At 40.5% G+C, this 17398-nt stretch overlaps 1 protein-coding gene across 2 annotated transcripts in view; it reads left to right on the forward strand.

Annotated features, from left to right (window-relative positions):
* The window catches only part of CACNA1D (calcium voltage-gated channel subunit alpha1 D), a 1248477-nt gene that overhangs the window by 923132 nt on the left and 307947 nt on the right, over window positions 1–17398 (forward strand). For both annotated transcript variants that reach the window (XM_069206436.1, XM_069206437.1), the window contains exons 31-32: window positions 2036–2164; window positions 16788–16853. In XM_069206436.1, coding sequence (XP_069062537.1) covers window positions 2036–2164; window positions 16788–16853 — 195 coding nt within the window. The remainder of the gene's footprint in view (window positions 1–2035; window positions 2165–16787; window positions 16854–17398) is intronic.

The raw sequence follows: 17398 nt of genomic DNA on the forward strand, positions 1-17398 counted from the left end.
TTCTGGGATTGCGAGATGCATTTCTTATTTTTAAAATTATGTTGCACTGATGAAATTTGCTAATGGTAAATTCTAACTAGAGATCTGGAATATTCAAAACAATTCTTGTTCTGTGAATTGTTTAATACATATCATCTCTATTCAGTAAAAATATTTAAAAAAACATATTAGGTATTTAAATGCTTGACAACATACCATTTAGGTACTTATACCTTCCTCATGGGGATAGTCTGACTGTCACACAATAAACTTCACCTTTCAAAGTCCTAATATGCCATTCATAGGGCAGACCCACTGAGACATCTTCAAAATTCAATGATAGCAGGCAGCCAAGAAAAAGATATTGCAAGTTTCCAGGCAGTATCATGCTTGGATTAAGTACTACACCTTCTGGGTTATTTTTTCCTTTAATTAATTGGTCTTGGGTTCTATGGACAGAATCACACTTTAAGAACTGGTGGGAGTTTTTTTTAAACCTGCTGAGTTATTTTTTCCTTTAATTCATAGATTTTGGCTGCTATGCACTGAATCACACCTTAAGAACCGCTGAGAGTTTTTTATAAACGTGCCTTTGTTTCAGCCAGACAAACTATTGCAAGAATAGGCAGAGTGCCTGTTGCAATCACACGACAACCAGGTGGGTAACATTGCATACCTACAACGTTTTCACCACAGTCGTTGATCTTATAGATCCCTTTTATACCAAATAAGTCCTGGTTGCTAGTGGACTGAAACTATGTATTATTTCATGCTGCCGGTGGTATAATTTGGTTCCCTCCTTCGCATTTTGAAATTGTCTTTTTGCATTTCCGTACTCCCAATTTCTGCAAATACAAAATTTTGAGCAAGGAGGACACCGTTTGCTTCAGCCATAGGCAAAGGTTCTGATTTAAGAGATGCAAAATGTGTGTTGGATGGTATGCTGTGTTTTCGGTAAAATGACCACCCAAAGACAAATGTTAATTTTAACCCTTAGGGGAAAACATTACTTTTAATACATGTAGCATCCGTAATATAAATGTTACCATACTTTTGGCTTTTCTGCAACAGACATTAAAATATCAAATAGGAAATACCATCTAAACATCTGGGAATTTCAATGAGCAAAAATGAAGTTTGTAAGAAGGCAAGTTTTGTACTAATGGCATTGAAAAATAACAACAGGCCATTATACAGTTTTTCCAGGTCAAGGATGACACTCTCTCTTACCTTGTGGGCCAAACAAATCCTAACCTTCTAACCTATGAAATTTCACTAACCCAACTAAATAACAAAGAGTAACAATACCTTGACTGTAAAAAGGCAAATACACCAAATGTCAGCTGATAAAATCAACAACACTAACTACAAATGCTTTGGTAAACACAAATACATTTGCAAGCCGATGGTCGAAGCCCTACAGAAATTCCTTTTTTTATTATTAGTAGTAGTATTACTAGTAGTATTATTAGTATTACTTCTATTACTAGCAAGAGAGTGAACACAGCAAGCATATGTGAATCAAAGAATATGCAACTGTATTTGCTGTGGCTTCATATCTACGTTGGCAAGTTCCAGACCCAAACACCACACCTCTCTGACCAAGTTGTGCCAAAATACGCAGTGAGATGTTTGGATCTAGCTGGAAACTTAGAGATGCCCCTTAGTGTTGAAAATGAACTAGGCAATATTTGGATTACTATTTTAATATTGTTGTTTTGCTCACTTTCCCATGTCTGAGAACTAATTCAAAGTGGTGGAAGCCGATATCAGCATAGAGCTTCAGAAATGAACAATTGAAGGTAAGTAAGATGTTTCTACGAAGTTCAAAACATGCACTTGGCTTACGCATGTGCTTGTATTGCATTTGAAAGGTCTGATATCAAAGCATGTTCTGTCTGATCTTTATTAATGCGGAGAAGTGCAACTAATCACAAACACCGTAAAGCTTGTTCAGTTACATTATCTACCTCCTTGCATTGGTTGTTGTTTTCTATCTGAATGTTTTGCTCGTTCTGCTTTTCATTCGTTTTGGCCTCTATGTAATACCCTCCAGAGCTCAGAAGACAGCGCTAGAATCTCCATCACATTTTTTCGTCTTTTCCGGGTTATGCGTTTGGTAAAACTTCTGAGCAGAGGAGAAGGAATCCGAACATTATTGTGGACGTTCATTAAATCCTTCCAGGCAAGTGTGATGTAATACATGTCATATAGTCATTTATGTCTCGTCTTTCTTACTCCTTTACCTTTCCATCTTTCTTCCAAGTCTCCATTGTATCCATGTTTTCCCCATTCCGTTTGCTGTTGGTCTTTCACCTCACTAGTCCATCTCTTTTACCTTATTGATCAATGATCACTTCTGTTTTTTTAGCAAACATGCTTAATATATTTTAACATGTATATAATTCATTATATCTCTGTATTTTACCACTTGCCTAGAGCGGCTCACTGATATATGGTTGTAGCCCTTAAACAACAAGCATTGACAAAGCCAAAAGGTCTGGTTCATATCTCAAATTATTTCTTCATTGTTCATTTGTGTGTCTTATTGTGGATGGACGAGTGTATGAGTACAAGAATGAGTCAATGAAAGGATTGATGGATGAGTCAATCCATGTACTCAGTCACTCCACATCCATGCCCTCAGTCACTAATCCTTTCGCTCATGCATTCCTTCATCTTCCCATTACCTCATTCATGAATTTACCCACTCTCCCATACACAATACCGGGCACAAGAAATCCCACATATTCACTTGTCAGTGAAGAGTTATTTTTACTTGTAAGCCATACCTATTTGTTCTGTCATTTACTTCCTTTTACATGGAAGTCTTTCAGGCTTTTGCCTGCTGAACTTTTGGGCACAGATTAGGCTATTACTGTTGATTGTGGCATCCGGATGTCTTTCACCGTAACAAATTTGTAGCAAGGTGAAGAGTGCTGATTGATGTTTATATGAATTGCAGCCTCTACACGATGGGCTTCTTGTGGAGTTTTGCCTGGGGTAGCAGACAACAAGTTACTGCTAAGTGATATTTTCTACCATTGGACAGCATGACAAGGCTTTTTTAAGGATGTGATCTTTCAGGATCTCTTTGTCACTTAATGCAATGCATGCCAAACGATCAACTGTGGAACCTGCAGAACTGTGTTTATATACAAGCTCTCTGTTAGAAATTGAGTTGTTGGTTGACTGGGGTGTGAGCTCCAGTCAAGGAGCAACCACAATCTTGTCAGGGTGAGGCATACGCCAAATCTAAATTATCCTGTGCTCAACCTTCTGGTAGCTTGTAACAGAACATCCAGGCCTAACTTTGAGGCAATGTGTAAAGTATTTGTGCAACACTTTAAACAGCAATAAAGTGAAAACACCTCACAAAAAGAATCCCACACCAACTTAAAAAATATAACTTTCTTTAATAAACAAAACATGACCAAAATACAAAATTCCAACTAGTAGAACTGGAGATATTCAGTTTTAAAGATGTTAGTAAAAATAGCACCAAAAAGCATAGAGTAACAACTGTGGATATCTGGTCGAACCACACCCAGACGAAATCACAAGTTCAGGCCAACTGTGATGGAGCGCAGGCCAGCTGAAGGGCCCCAGGTAGGCAAGTTTAATAAAGTACCTTAAATGCTGGTTTGGGGAACGTGATGAAGATTTGCGTCAAAGTTGTGTTGCACAGCCAAATTGATGCTTTGGTTCAGAGATGTGGTGAGGCAGCAATGCAAGGGCCTGTGTCGTCTTCGAGGTTCCTGTTGACTGTGCTTGCTATACGAAGTCGCAATGAGTTGGTTCCAAAGAGCTGTGAGGCTGCTATGTGGAGTCCAGCATTGTCGAGGCTGCCATCAACGAGAAGTGCAAGGACCTGCACCGAGCTTGCGGTGCACAGTAGCAGTTCTGATGGACTGCAGCAGCAATACGATGCGATGGATCCAATCCATGCTGTAGATGTGTCAGTTCTGCTGAGGTTAGCGCCGTGCAGCAGAGGAGATGAGAAAGTTCCTCTGGATCCACAGAGGTTAGCAGAGCACTTTAAGCCCACTTCCAATGGTCCAGCACTGGTGTGGCACCACATGGCAGGGTAGACTCACAGATGACAGATTCCAGTTGCAGGTGCACAGTTGTTGAACGCCTGTTATGTCACTGTACATCAGGTCAGGAGGCCAGCCAACTAGACCTTGGATCCACTCTGTGTTCAAGAGATGTAGGTTCAGTCCTTTTCACACAGGCAAGAGAGCAGCAGGCAGTAGGTCAGCACAGCAGGGCAACAGTTCCTTCAGAGCAGCAGTCCACCAGAGCACCAGTCCCTTCAGAAGCACAACAGTTCTTTTTCTTGGCAGAATATTCATAGGCCCAGAAGTGTAGCAGAGAATTAGTGCCCGAGATCCAATACTGATACCCACTATTGCTTTTTAAGTAGGAGACAAGCTTCTAGAAGTTTTCCTTTGAAGTGCACAAGTGCCCTGCCTCTCATGCCCTGGCTCCCGACTAGCTACATGGGATATGCAGCCCTTTGTGTGGAGGCAGGACACAGCCTATTTAGGTATAAGTAGGGCTGTGCCCAACTCCTCTCTCCCATCCTGCCAGTGATGCCCATTCAGAACCACCTAAGCTTTCTATTGTGTGTGACTGTCTAGGAATAATACACCAAGCCCAGCTGTCAACTGCATCCAGTCACGCGACCAGAGACAGGCAGACACACTAAATGGCCAAGGCAGGAAAATGCCAACTCTCTAAAAGTGACATTTTCAAAATTGTATTTTAAAATCCGACTTCACAAAAAAGTCAGGATTTCTTATTATCATTCTAAAGACACTAAACGTGAACTTGACACCTGTTTCTTTTGAAAATTACACTCACATAATGTAATAAGGTAACTCCTATGTTATCCTATGGGAGAGGTAGGCGTTGTAGTAGTGAAAACAGGTTTAAGGGGTTTTCCCTACAAGGACATGTGAAACTTAAAAGTACATGTCCTATCTTTTATATACACTGCACTCCGGTCTCTTGGCTGTCCAGTGCCTACACTAGGTGTGACTTATGTGCATTAAATGGGAAGGTCTGAGCAAAGCAAAAGGGTTATTTTGCCAGGCCGACTTGGCAATGTAAACCTGCACACACACAGGCTGGCCTGAGACATGTTTACAGTGCTACAGGTCCACTAGTAGCATTTAATTTACAGGCCCGAGCACAAGTAGTGCCACTGTATTAGGGACATACAGGTAAATGAGATATGCCAATTGGGGATGACCCAGTGTTACCATATTTTAAGGAGTGACCACATTTACTTTAGCATTGGTTAGCAGTGCTAAAGTGCCCCAGAATCCGAAGGCCTGCAAAAACAAGATCACCAAAAATGAGGGGAGTAAGGCAAAAGTATTGGAGGAAAGCTACCCTAAGGCTGACCCATCTAACAGTCTCCAACTTGAACATACTGTTCGATCCTCAGCAACTTAATTTCTCTCACTATCAGTGTTGGGGACATGCTACATAAAGATGTCATGTCCTTGATAAAAGCAATTCACATTTACAACTACTGCCTAGCAGTGTGTAGATATAGGCCCTCATTTTGACTTCGGTGGATGGAAAAGCTTGTCTGCCGAAGTTCCGACGGGGAGGTTGCTGCCAATGTGGCTGACTCCCTGCTAGGGCCATTACGAGTTTCCTGCTGAGCCCACGGGAAATGGCTTACAGCATTGTCTCGGGCTCATAATAGAGCGGGCGGCAATGCTGTAGTGCGTAGGGTGCACTAGCACCCATCGCAGAGTTCACTGTCTGCAAAGGAGACAGTGAAGTTTGTGACAGGGCTGGCGAGGGGGCTCCTGCACAACCCATGTCAAGTGAATGGGCCCCCCTGGGGCACCCTGCACCCCATCTCCACCAGCTGTTTCATGGCAGTTCTACTGCCATGAAACAGCTGGTGGAGAGAGGAGTCGTAATCCCCAGGGCAGCGCGCAGTCATAATGTGGCAATCGGACTGTCGCATTGACAGCGGTCCGACCGTCAGCTTGGTGGTCATTGGACCACCAGTGTCGTAATAAGGCCCATACTGTTTGTTGTGGATCAAATTCTTTTCCTTTGTCTGTTTGTCCTTGGTACGAAAGATGAATTAAAGTATCAGTTCTTAATGCACAAAAATATGTTTTGTTGCAGAACTATCTGAATACCTGTAAGGGAATACAAATAAAGCTGTGGCGAAGTACATTAGGGCACATGCTGTGTCTTCCCTTTGGACTGCATATTTAAATTGACATCGTTTTCTGATGGTGACTTTTTACATGTTTTTTACATAGCAGCAATCGCTTACTAGGAATAAGCTGATGGTACAGTGGCTTCTCAGTACATTATCACATAAGTGTAATAACATGTAAAAAGTCACCATCAGAAAACAATGTCAATCTAAAATATGCAATCTAAAATTTTCTTTACACTCTGTCCAGGGCTAGGCACATGGAACGCAATGCCCTCCTGTTATGATTGTCCATTGGAGACAGCCCTGAGGCGCCATACAAACCATCTAATCATCTCTGCACCTTTGACACAGTGCAATATTAACAGTGCTATTGTTATAAAAGCTGCCTCTGTGCTACATTCGGCAGAGTTGCACTTCTGCTGGGATTATACTGGAACGCGGTGAACTGTGTCTGAGATGTAGCCCTGCTGACTCCTACCTCCGTCCTGCAGAGGGAGATAGACTGCTCTACATCCGCCCAACTTTCTGGCACATCATACCCAGGTATGGGGGGTTATGGTATCCCAGTGGATCTGGCAGAGGGCACTCCGACTATGCCCTTGATAGTGTAGGTCATAGCAGATAAGAGTGTAACAGCATAGTAAAAATGTTCATGGTTAATCGTTTACCTTTTTTTCCATCCTTCTAATGCTGTTTTTAATGCTTTGTTTCATCTGCCTAATAATCACAGCTCATGCTATCTATACAAGTATATAATTATTTCAATGAATGTTTGAAAAAACACTTTCTTGTGTTCAATGTGGGCACGCAAAGTAACAACAGAAGGGTAGATTTGGTTCCATGATTTTTTTGGGAATCAGAGTGGTCATGTTCGAGGTTGCTGATACCATCTGGTACCCTGGTAAGGTTAGGGGTTCAAGTGAAGCGCTGTGAGCTAGCAAGGATTGGTGTCATCATTTCTTGATATTGTAGCTGGACCAAGTGCCTTTAACCTTCACGTTGACCTAATATACAGTCCTACTTAATTTGCAGGAACTGCATAACAAAGCAAGCAGATAAAATTAATGAGAGCAAGGGAAGTAGACAACCACTGGGACTGTAGGAATGAACAGCAAATATTTCAAATTAACATGTTACCTGAATATAATCTGTTTCCCAGCTGTGAGCACTGATTCAGGAGTTCATTATTTTCACTGGAATTTCTGGGCACCTCCATTCTTGTTCTTTCTGATTGCCGATGTTGTATTCACTCTTTCTCAAAGTCTTTTACTTTTTCATGCAGAATAGTAAAATTGCTGTCTCTCTGCATGAAGTTGATTAGGTGATGCTTAGTATTCTTAGTGTTAAGCTGTTCATGCTAAATTGGTGTCAAAGATTCTCTCGACACAGTCTGTTTCATTACAGATCTCCATTCCTCTTCTATTTTACAAGCCTGTATGAGTGACTTTATTGGTATTTTGAATTTCATATTTGCTAAGAACTTGTATGTCTAGAAGCTTTTTGGCTTGTCCTAGAGGGCGTCTAATTGCACAAGGAGAGATCTCCCACCTAATCAGACTTCCTAGGCCGACAAAATAGGTAACAGTGGAGAGCCGGATAAACATAAATTGAGAGAAAGAGCAGACCACAACTACCAAGAGCAAGGGCTAACCTGTTAGTATGCCTTTTGTATTATGCAGCGCCAATTGTACTTACCCGCATCAGTAACAGCGAGCCAGCATACTGACCACATGGGTGAAAGGCCAATAAAAAGCAGCCATTGGCTGTTCTGCTAAATTTAGTTCTGTTCTTTGGGAAATCCAATGTTAGCTGTAGTGCAAAAATTAGACCTTGATGAAACATGTACATTTGTAGATTAGACAGAAAGATGGAGAATTGTATCAATTGCACGATTTTAAGCTTCACAGTACAAGTTCTAGAAATAGCGTTAATCTGGTATTTGAGGAAAACCTGTTGACCAATTTTGGAACCAATGCATTTCACGACAGGAAGGGATTTGTTGTTGAAACCAGGTTGGAACAGCCATGAACTCTGTCATTAATGAAGTTCAGTGAAAGAAAGCAGATTCTCTTGTGTGTTTCTGTTCACGTTTTGTTTGTTGTGGCACGTTCTATCATCAACTAGTAGTCTATAAGAGTGGAGCATTTAAATAGTAGCATTCAAATTTGCCTCTACTTGAAGAGGAAACTAGCATCATCATGTGTAAAAAAAAAAAAAAGAGTAGTCTTTATTTTCTACCAAATATTCCAAAGAGTTTTGTAAATATCAAGGGCAATGCCACACCGTTCCGCACCTTGAAGAACACCTAAGATCCCAGGTGCCCCCTACCTGCACTTCCACCCAGTGGTGGGGTAGGCGGCAATGATTGGCAGGGCCTGTTGAGGAAAGAAGAGATTCAAGGAAAAAAAGGAATCTCTGACCCTGATTGTATGAAGTACAACCAATATCACCTAAAAGAGTGATCGAATTTTGGCCAAAAATTAGCCAGGGTAGCTCTTCTCCGGATCAGCGCGTGGCACTGAAAGAAAAGAACTGACGTCACTGTGCGAGGGCGGCGTTTATGTACTACTCCCGACGTCATTACGGTGACCACGACACCTGCGGAGTCGACCGATGCCACCTACCGACGCGCAAGGGTATTGCTCGAACAAAAGTCTCCGGATCCAGGCTGACGCCTGGGGAAAATTCTAAGGTAAGGAATCTGCAACTAGAATATGTCTCTACCAGATATTTCATTACTGAAGGTAAGTAACTTGTACATCACCTAAAAGAGTGATCTTCAACCTTGACTCTCATAAAGACTAAACAACTGCTGATTTTTATGGTGCTTAGAACAGTCAATATGGATTTGTTACTTGTTTTTAATCTCTCAATCACATTGGTGTCATGGATCAAAAAACTTTCAATTCAGGTTATTTTTTAGATAAATACCCTCCCAAGCGATATGTCTTTCTCTTTATGTAATTCTTGTCCTATGCCACTCATAAGATGATATCCTATTGTATGACTTCTTTTTGTAAATTATTTTTATTGGAAGAGTTCACACAGATCCATCAATCCATCTTGTGACATAGAGATCACATTCTTATAATACACCCATTCTTCACTTCATTTTTAATCCGAAATTAAGAGCATCACATCATATTATTACTACTTACCCCAATGGGGCATTAATATTGCACATTATCAGAGATATTGACCACACAAATATGTCTCCCCTACTCAAACCCTTCCAACAACTTCAGGAATTTGTTATATGAGCCTGACCTCAGTGCATAGCAGTGTTCTGATTCCTTTATTTTCATCATTTTGGACCACCATAGTTAAAAAGAAGGCACTACTTCAGCTTTCCAATTTTGCAGGATTATGAACCTTGCAGTAACAGTAATCAAGAAAAGTTTCTCTTGTACTCCGAGTTAATACTAATATCCAATGAACTACCCAATAGGATTAGCTGTGAATCATTAGGAAAATTGATGTTGACATTACACAAACAGTAGTCCTCTATAGAGGCCCAATACCCCGCAATCTTTAAAGAGTTCCAAATGATATGCATCAAACTGCCCTTGTCCTCCACTGAACATCTAAAACATTTTGACGGTATCTGGGGATTAATGTTATTCAAAATAACAGCGTGCATTATAACAACAATTTGGTATAGAATTGCATGCGGCGGAGGCATGCTCCCTTTAGCAAGGAAATATTATACAGATTAATCTTGTTCCAAGTTTCCATCGAGATCCCCAATTCCTCTTTTGACTGCCATTTCTGTTGAACTTTGCTAAAAACATAAACTTCCTTATGTTTGTAAAACGTGGCTACCAGTACTTAGCAGTTCTACATTTGCTTAACTTTATCAATTTTTTCACTAAATCTAGACTCACCTTTATTCTTCTGGGATCCAGTTCTTTTAAAAAGTGCATTATATAAATAAAAGACCATTGGATGGGAATTTTCAAAGGTATAATACTTGGTTATACATCAGCCCACCCTTGCATATCAGAATTTTTAAAAAGCACCAATACTGAGATAGCCATTGCTTTCCCATCTGTGGACAGTTTTCCTATCCAGTAAGGGATGCGGTCCCATAGAAATATCTGTTAAGCGAGTTGAACCATTGATCACTGGTATGTCATAATATTTAAACAATTGCTGTTTGTATTTTTATTACCATTGCATCAGTTTATATCAAACCTTTTTAGGTGATTTTGTCAGGCATAGGAGGTCATTTATCTTATATTCCTGAAAAAAGTGAGTATAAAAAGAATTTGTCAATTGGTCTTTCAGCCCCTTGGGAGTTAAAACATCTATAGACAAAATGTGCAAAGCTGGCAAAATAATACTGTCTCAAATCTGGTAGAGCCAAGACCCCATGCTTTACTGGCCTGTATAGAGTACTTAGCCTTATCTTCAGTGTTTTATTAGCCCAAATGAAAGTGGAAAACATTCCCTCTATTTCTTAAAAATAATTATCTGCAGGGTGCAGGGTAGGGCAGTGAATAAAAAGTTGAACAGCGGTAGAAGGAACATACAAATCAATGCAATTCTACCATTAGGATATAGGCAAGTGTGTCCACCTTGAAAAAAGTGATTTGATCTTTCTAATTAAGGGTACACAATTTAGTGCAACTGATTATCAATATCCTCTGTTGTGTATATTCTCATATATCTCTTCGGTTTTCAAATTCACAAGGGGATGATGTTCCAGGAGAAAAGAGAGCTAGGTGTGTTAAACCTCAATCTGCCAATGCCATGTCCATGAGAAGAGCCCCTAGCCCATGTTACCTTGGAATGAGGTCTCGGGCTCAGACTCCGCGGGAACACGAAGACTGGGTCAGTGTCATGGCGATGTACCGCAGTGATAGCAACAATGGCATCTGGTCGGAATCCCTCTATCTGATAAAGTGAGGAATATATATACAGATCTGCCTAGACCCCTGACGTCGATTAGTTCCAAAACAATAGATAACAAGGCGTGCTTGGGACGGTAATTGGTATAAACATTCCCTCGAAAGCATGAAGAGGGAAAGTCCCTAACGGGGACACCTTCAGTTTGTTTATATTTGTCACGTGGTCTTGATGCCTTAGCGCAGTGGCACTGAAAAAGGAAATCAAAACATGGGCCTAAATCACAACAAGGCAGCCATTAAAAAAAATATTAATGTAATAAATGCGCTAAAACAGAGCAGGCTAAGTAGGCTAAAAGTCACTAGGTGACGCGGGCACGAGTGCTGCAAGCCAACGGCTAAGCTAACTCCTGTATCCCATTAAAACAAACTAGGATTCACTACAGAGGAAACCAAACTTCTTTAATAAAAAAAAAACTCTCCCAGCTAACCAAATCCAACGTCTTCTCTACATCTAATGGTAGCACTTTGGCAGGGATCAGTTTGTAGTTAACGAAATCTAGAGCGTCAACCAAGAAGTTTGTGTTAGTGGACAGTTGCCTGCCTGAGACAAATCCACAATGATTCTGATCAATGTTTCAACTACTTTGTTCATTCGATTAGCAAATAGTTTCATTACTATTTTGTCAGTATTTAAGAGACAGGTTAGTCTATACAAGTTGATCTTCTCTGGATTCTTGTATTTTTTCAGGAAGCTGACTACACTAGCTTTATTAAATGATGGTGGGATTATGCCCGTTCTTAAAACAGGTAGGAAGCTCTTATAAAATTCAGCAGGTATACCATCCTCCCCACAGCTCTTCCAGTTGGCTAAATATTTGATGACTTCATCGTCTTTATCTAAAGTAAACAAAGCCACCAAAACACTTGCTTGTCTTTGCCTTAGCTTGGGGATGGAACTTCTACTCAAAAAGAGTCAAAGCTATTTGATGTCAAACCCCTGCTCTGTACTATACACATGCTCATAGTGCTTCTGAAATTCATCTTGAATCTGCTTGGGATCAAAAATCTGTGTCTTGGTTTCTTCCTCATAGAGGGATGTAAGGATATTCTGTGTCCTCCTCTCCAGGCCCAACCAGGCTAAGAATCTCCCTAAGTATTCACTCTCTTTGTAGGTCTTTTGTAGATAGGCACTGTTGGAAATATAGCCCTGCTCATAGTTGTAATATTGTATTGGCTGTTTTATTTTCCTGAGCCCCTATTTGTTAATATGTGTTAATATTGTTAATATGTGTTTTGTGCCATAAAAAAGTTTTCATTGGCCATCTTCAGTTCCTGTTCTAGCCATGTTCTCCTTTCTGTGAGATGCTTTTTTTCTGTAATGTTCCTAGAAGTGACGCAGGCACTGATTGTGGCATTAAACACATCCCAATTTCTACACTGGCAGTTTAAAATAGTTAGCAATCTCATTGTCAATTACATTGGTCTAAACCTCATCCTATAATTTCACCTTCCTAAAGAACCATCTACCAGTCGACTTATCAAGTTCTATCACTGTCACCGACACTTCGATTAATGAGTGGTCAGAGAAACCATCTATTATATTGCTGTAGTTAGATAAGCGTAGATCAGAGAGGATAAAATATAATCTTGTTTCATCACTGATTAGTATCCTTCCGAGACACAGGTGTACTCTTGCTGAGTCTGGTATTTATTTCTCCATAAATCGACTAGGTTGAGGGCTTTTATGTATTGAAATATTAATTTCGCAGTTTGAGGCTTACTTTCTTTTTGAGTATTAGTTGATTAGTCTAGCTCTGGGTTCGGAAGAAAATTAAAATCTCCTCCCGGAATTAATTTATCTCAGATGGCTATCAATAACTGGAAAAGCTCATTCAGAAGGGCTGTGTCATCAACAATGGGGACATAGATTGTTGCAACAATTGTTCTAATACCATTTATTAGCCCACTGACCTTCCCCCGGCCCTCCCTTGGTCTGTTTGAAAAGTGCTAATGTGATATTTAAGATGCTTATTTATGTAAATTGCCACCCCCCGTGTGCTGCCATATCGCTAGCTGTACTTTCAAACCCAGACCAATTTGTAAACTTTATGTAGCTTTGTTTTGCCCCCTCCCTAAAATGAGCCTCCTGAATTAGGGCAATATCAGGGTTTTAAGCAATCCTCAATTGCTTTAGCCTTCTAATAAGCTGTTGACATTGAATGAAATAACTTTCAAACTGTCATTTTATATTCTCATCTCCTTCTATCATTTTGCTCAATGACCAGCTTTGGCCAGCATCGGCAATCCTGCCATTGAATCTAAAACAATTAAGACAAACCCATGCTTCCTGGACCCCCCTTGAATGTCCAACCATGATACATGTTTAGAACACAGCGGAGATCTGGAGTACTGTGCGTATCGCTTGCCAAATAATTATTGCATGAGTGTGAAAACCTGAATAGATGAGTAAGTGGCTTTGCTTGGGGTGAGCGCTAAAATATCTTGAACCAAGCCTGCCCTATTTCTTTGCATTATGGCCTGCATTAAAGGGTTTCAAATCTAACCTGCACTGTGCTATCTTCACCCCACCTACCTTAAAGGCCATCTGTAGTGCCTCAAAGGTGTATCTTAGATGTATTCCCAGTTCCATTAAAAGCTTAAAGTATTGTGTGCCAAAGTGCTGAGTTGCTGAAGTGTCCACATGCTTAAAGTGCCTCATATCTCTGCAATTGCACAAACCATTGCACAAACCCTCTCGGCTAAAAGTGCATACGTGTGTGAATCTCTACAGTGGATCTCCAATACGTTTCCATACACGAAAAGTCCATATACCTCTGGTTCACTGACTCTGCTACCGCTTCCAAATTTTTACAGCTGCCTGGAGTCTGTTTATCTGATTCATTTTCTCCCTGCAATGCATCTGACCTGGGGTACATTGGAGGTGGGATGGTTGTCTTAGAACCAATATCTTCTACATTGTTCTGGGTGTTTGATCTACATAGAAATATAGGGACAAGTTCAGCTGTTCTGCTATTTACATACATTCCCGTTGTTCTTTGTGGCCCTGTTTGCTCCACCAAGTCATGTTAATGCAAAGAGGTGGGAGGGAGCCCACTTGTCCTTCTCAATTTTCCAAATCTATTCCCACAATGTTGTCCATCTTTTCTCCTTTTCTCTAACCGTAGAAGCTATTTCCTGCTCTTTACTGGTGTGTGGGTTGTTTTTGTTTCTGTTATCTGGTACTCCTATTTATAATTGTGCAGCCACTACCAGTCGGTCAGTCGTTGCATGTGATTGGGGTTGGGAGACCGCCCCTGTCTCTATATCTAACCACCTCTCAGGTAGCATCTTGTGCAACCTTTCCATGTTCTTCTCTTTTATATTACTTTGGCAATTCATGCCAGTGTCTCTTAGATTGCCCCCAACAAGCATGGGTGTTTCCCTATAACGGCAGCCTTGCTTACTTTGGTCGCCCCTTTAAATGATTTTGCGCACCTTCCCCCACCCCCGATCAAATGTCCTGCTTACTTCTACTTACTGCTTACTTCTAGTGCAGAGATACCGTAGTCATTGAAGAAACAGTGAAGGGGCCAGCTTCGAGTAGCGGCTATGTAATAGCGGCTGCTCGAGGGACCTGGTAGCTCATCTAGCATGCTACCACTTGGACGCTTTGCATTGAGGGGCCTGGTAGCTCATCTTGCATGCTACCGGTTGGACGTGTCCCGTTGAAGTTTCAGCAGTGCAAGATGTTTCAGCATTCGGTAGTCAGTAGGGTTCTCACCAAATCTGGCAGGCTCCCAGCAGTACATGATAACGAACGCGCATTTCCCTCTGCTCTAGCAGAGGCATCTAATGGGACGAGGGAAGCCGGTGTGCAACGCACTACGGGAAGCGTCTGCACGTCATTTTCAAGTGAGAGCTCCTTAACATGCAGGATTTCAATATTTTAATGAAATCCTTGATCTACTTGTTGGCTCAGCTTTCTACAGGGTTTCACTTGGCTTGCCACTTGCCTTTTTACTCTAACCACAGAAACAGAGGCTATTGGTATTATGATCGGTCCTAAGCGTGACAGTCCAAAATTGTAATCACCCTTGCACTCATATAGTTATGCGAACTTTGTATTTCAGTTGCTATAAATAGTAATGTATTAATCTCATAATTCCTTTTGGAGTGTCAAATAAACAGTGTTACCGAAAGTGGTAATACATTGCGCCATTAGCTAAACTCCTTTGTTTTTTAATCCTCACTACAGTAGCTGCAGTAATCTCATCAGGAGTTACAACGTTTTGAGCACGAGTCTCCCCAAAAAGATGTAATACAACAGGAAATGTGAACCAAGGGCCAGATGTATCAAGGTTTTTTGCATTCGCAAACGGTGCAAATGCCCGTTTGCGAATGCAAAAAGCCATTTCAGAATGTATGAAAGACATTCTGAACGCAATTTTAAGGAATCGCTAAAGTAGCGATTCCTTAAAATTGCGACCCTGTTTAGAGAGTCGCAAGTTGCAACTCTCTAAATAAGAAATCGCAAATAAGGATTCCTTATTTGCGATTCCTTAGCACACGTATGAAGCAATTCCTAAATGCGATTTGGGCATTTAGGAATCGCTATTTACCACCAAGCTGAACTTGGTGGTAACCATCTGCAAATTTAAAAAATGCATTTAAAATGCATTTTTAAAATTACATGTAAAGCACACATGCCCTTTTGGCATGAGTGCACCTTACCTCGTGAAAAAAATAATTTTGGGGTGCAGCAGAGGGGGCCGTAGGCCCCCAGCACCCTGGGGTTTTTCATTTCCAAAATTGCGATTTCTAGTTAAGAAATCGCAATTTTGGAAATGCAAAAAATTCGCAGATATGGGCCAGTAGGCCCATAGGTGCGAATGGAGCCGGTATCGCAATTTGCGATTCGGTAATAGCATTTGCGATTTTTAAGAAATCGCTATTACCGAATCGCAAATGTGATACATTGCATTTTGCGAATCAGAAATAGCAATTTCTTTAAAATCGCTATTTCCGACTCGCAAAAGGCCTTCTTGGTACATCTGGCCCCAAATTCCCATGCATTACTTTGAAGACTGATAAGTTCACTCGCATCTCTCTGGTTACAGAAGACCATTATGGAGATCCACGGCCTAGAGAATTCAGTTTAAAATGGTTTGGTATGTTCTGTGGTCAGTCCATGATGGAAGTCATTACCAAAGAAGAATTATACATTCATATCTGTTCAAGACATCTTTAACTGGCTAACAGAACACTACTTTATTCCCAGCCTTCACATATTCTGATTTGTCAAACGATTGTTTAGACTAGTTTAACACCAGAGGTTTAAAATGTCTTCCTTTTGCGCTTAGAATTGGACTATGAATCATCCAGTCTGGGAAAGGGTGGAACACCATGATGGAAGCAGTCCTACTTGGCTCTATTCCGTATACTTCATGATTGCTATGAATATTTGTTTACGTCGTATATAAATATATATTGCACCGCTGAAAATAAGCATTTTTTTTTTTAATAAATGCAATATTAGTTAAGAAAAATAAGCAGGTGAAATTGCAAGTTCAAGACATGAAGTAAAGCTTATGCATTATGTATGTTTGAAAAGTATCCAGTTTCATTTAAAGTATTCATGGTAGTAATTGGTTATTAATTTCCTAATATGTAATACTGCAACACCAAGAACATTAGACTTCGTATAATTTCCAGTGATATAAAGTTATTGTAAAATTAACGTGAGTGCTTTTCTTTTTCAGGCCCTGCCATATGTTGCTTTACTAATTGCTATGCTGTTTTTCATATATGCTGTTATTGGTATGCAGGTAATTATTTACAAATTTACTATTTTGGAAATATGTTTAAAGTCAGCCGAACAACAGAAGATTTTGCATGGTTTGTTTTGGGTCCCATTTGTTCAATTTCCTAAATTGTTTATTCTTTCAGAGTTTATCTTTACTGTATAACTTTTAAGTCACAGCCAGCTATAGACACCTTAGGAATGATTTATTTTCCACTTTCAGGGTACCAGATTGTGCTGGAATGTTTCAGTCCTTGCCATGTGTCACCTGCCTCATCATAAGAGGCACTGTTTGCTTACATGTTAAAGGCACAGAAGTCTTCAAGTACTAAGATATTTTATGGTCGGTACCGCCCTGATTCTTAAAATCCCGTTTTCCTGTTGCCAAACCCAAACAACGATTCAGTAAAATGTTACCAAATCGCAATTTGGGTTTAGGAATACATACTGAATCAGTGTGCGGAACGGGTTTGCCAACGGCGTCTCTTACAGGTATTGATTCCTTTAGGAATGCATTACTTTTTTGCGACCGAAATTTAGTTGCAAAACATTAATATTTGTCCACCTCCT

Source organism: Pleurodeles waltl, chromosome 9, assembly GCF_031143425.1.
Source record: "Pleurodeles waltl isolate 20211129_DDA chromosome 9, aPleWal1.hap1.20221129, whole genome shotgun sequence".
Taxonomy (NCBI): domain Eukaryota; kingdom Metazoa; phylum Chordata; class Amphibia; order Caudata; family Salamandridae; genus Pleurodeles; species Pleurodeles waltl.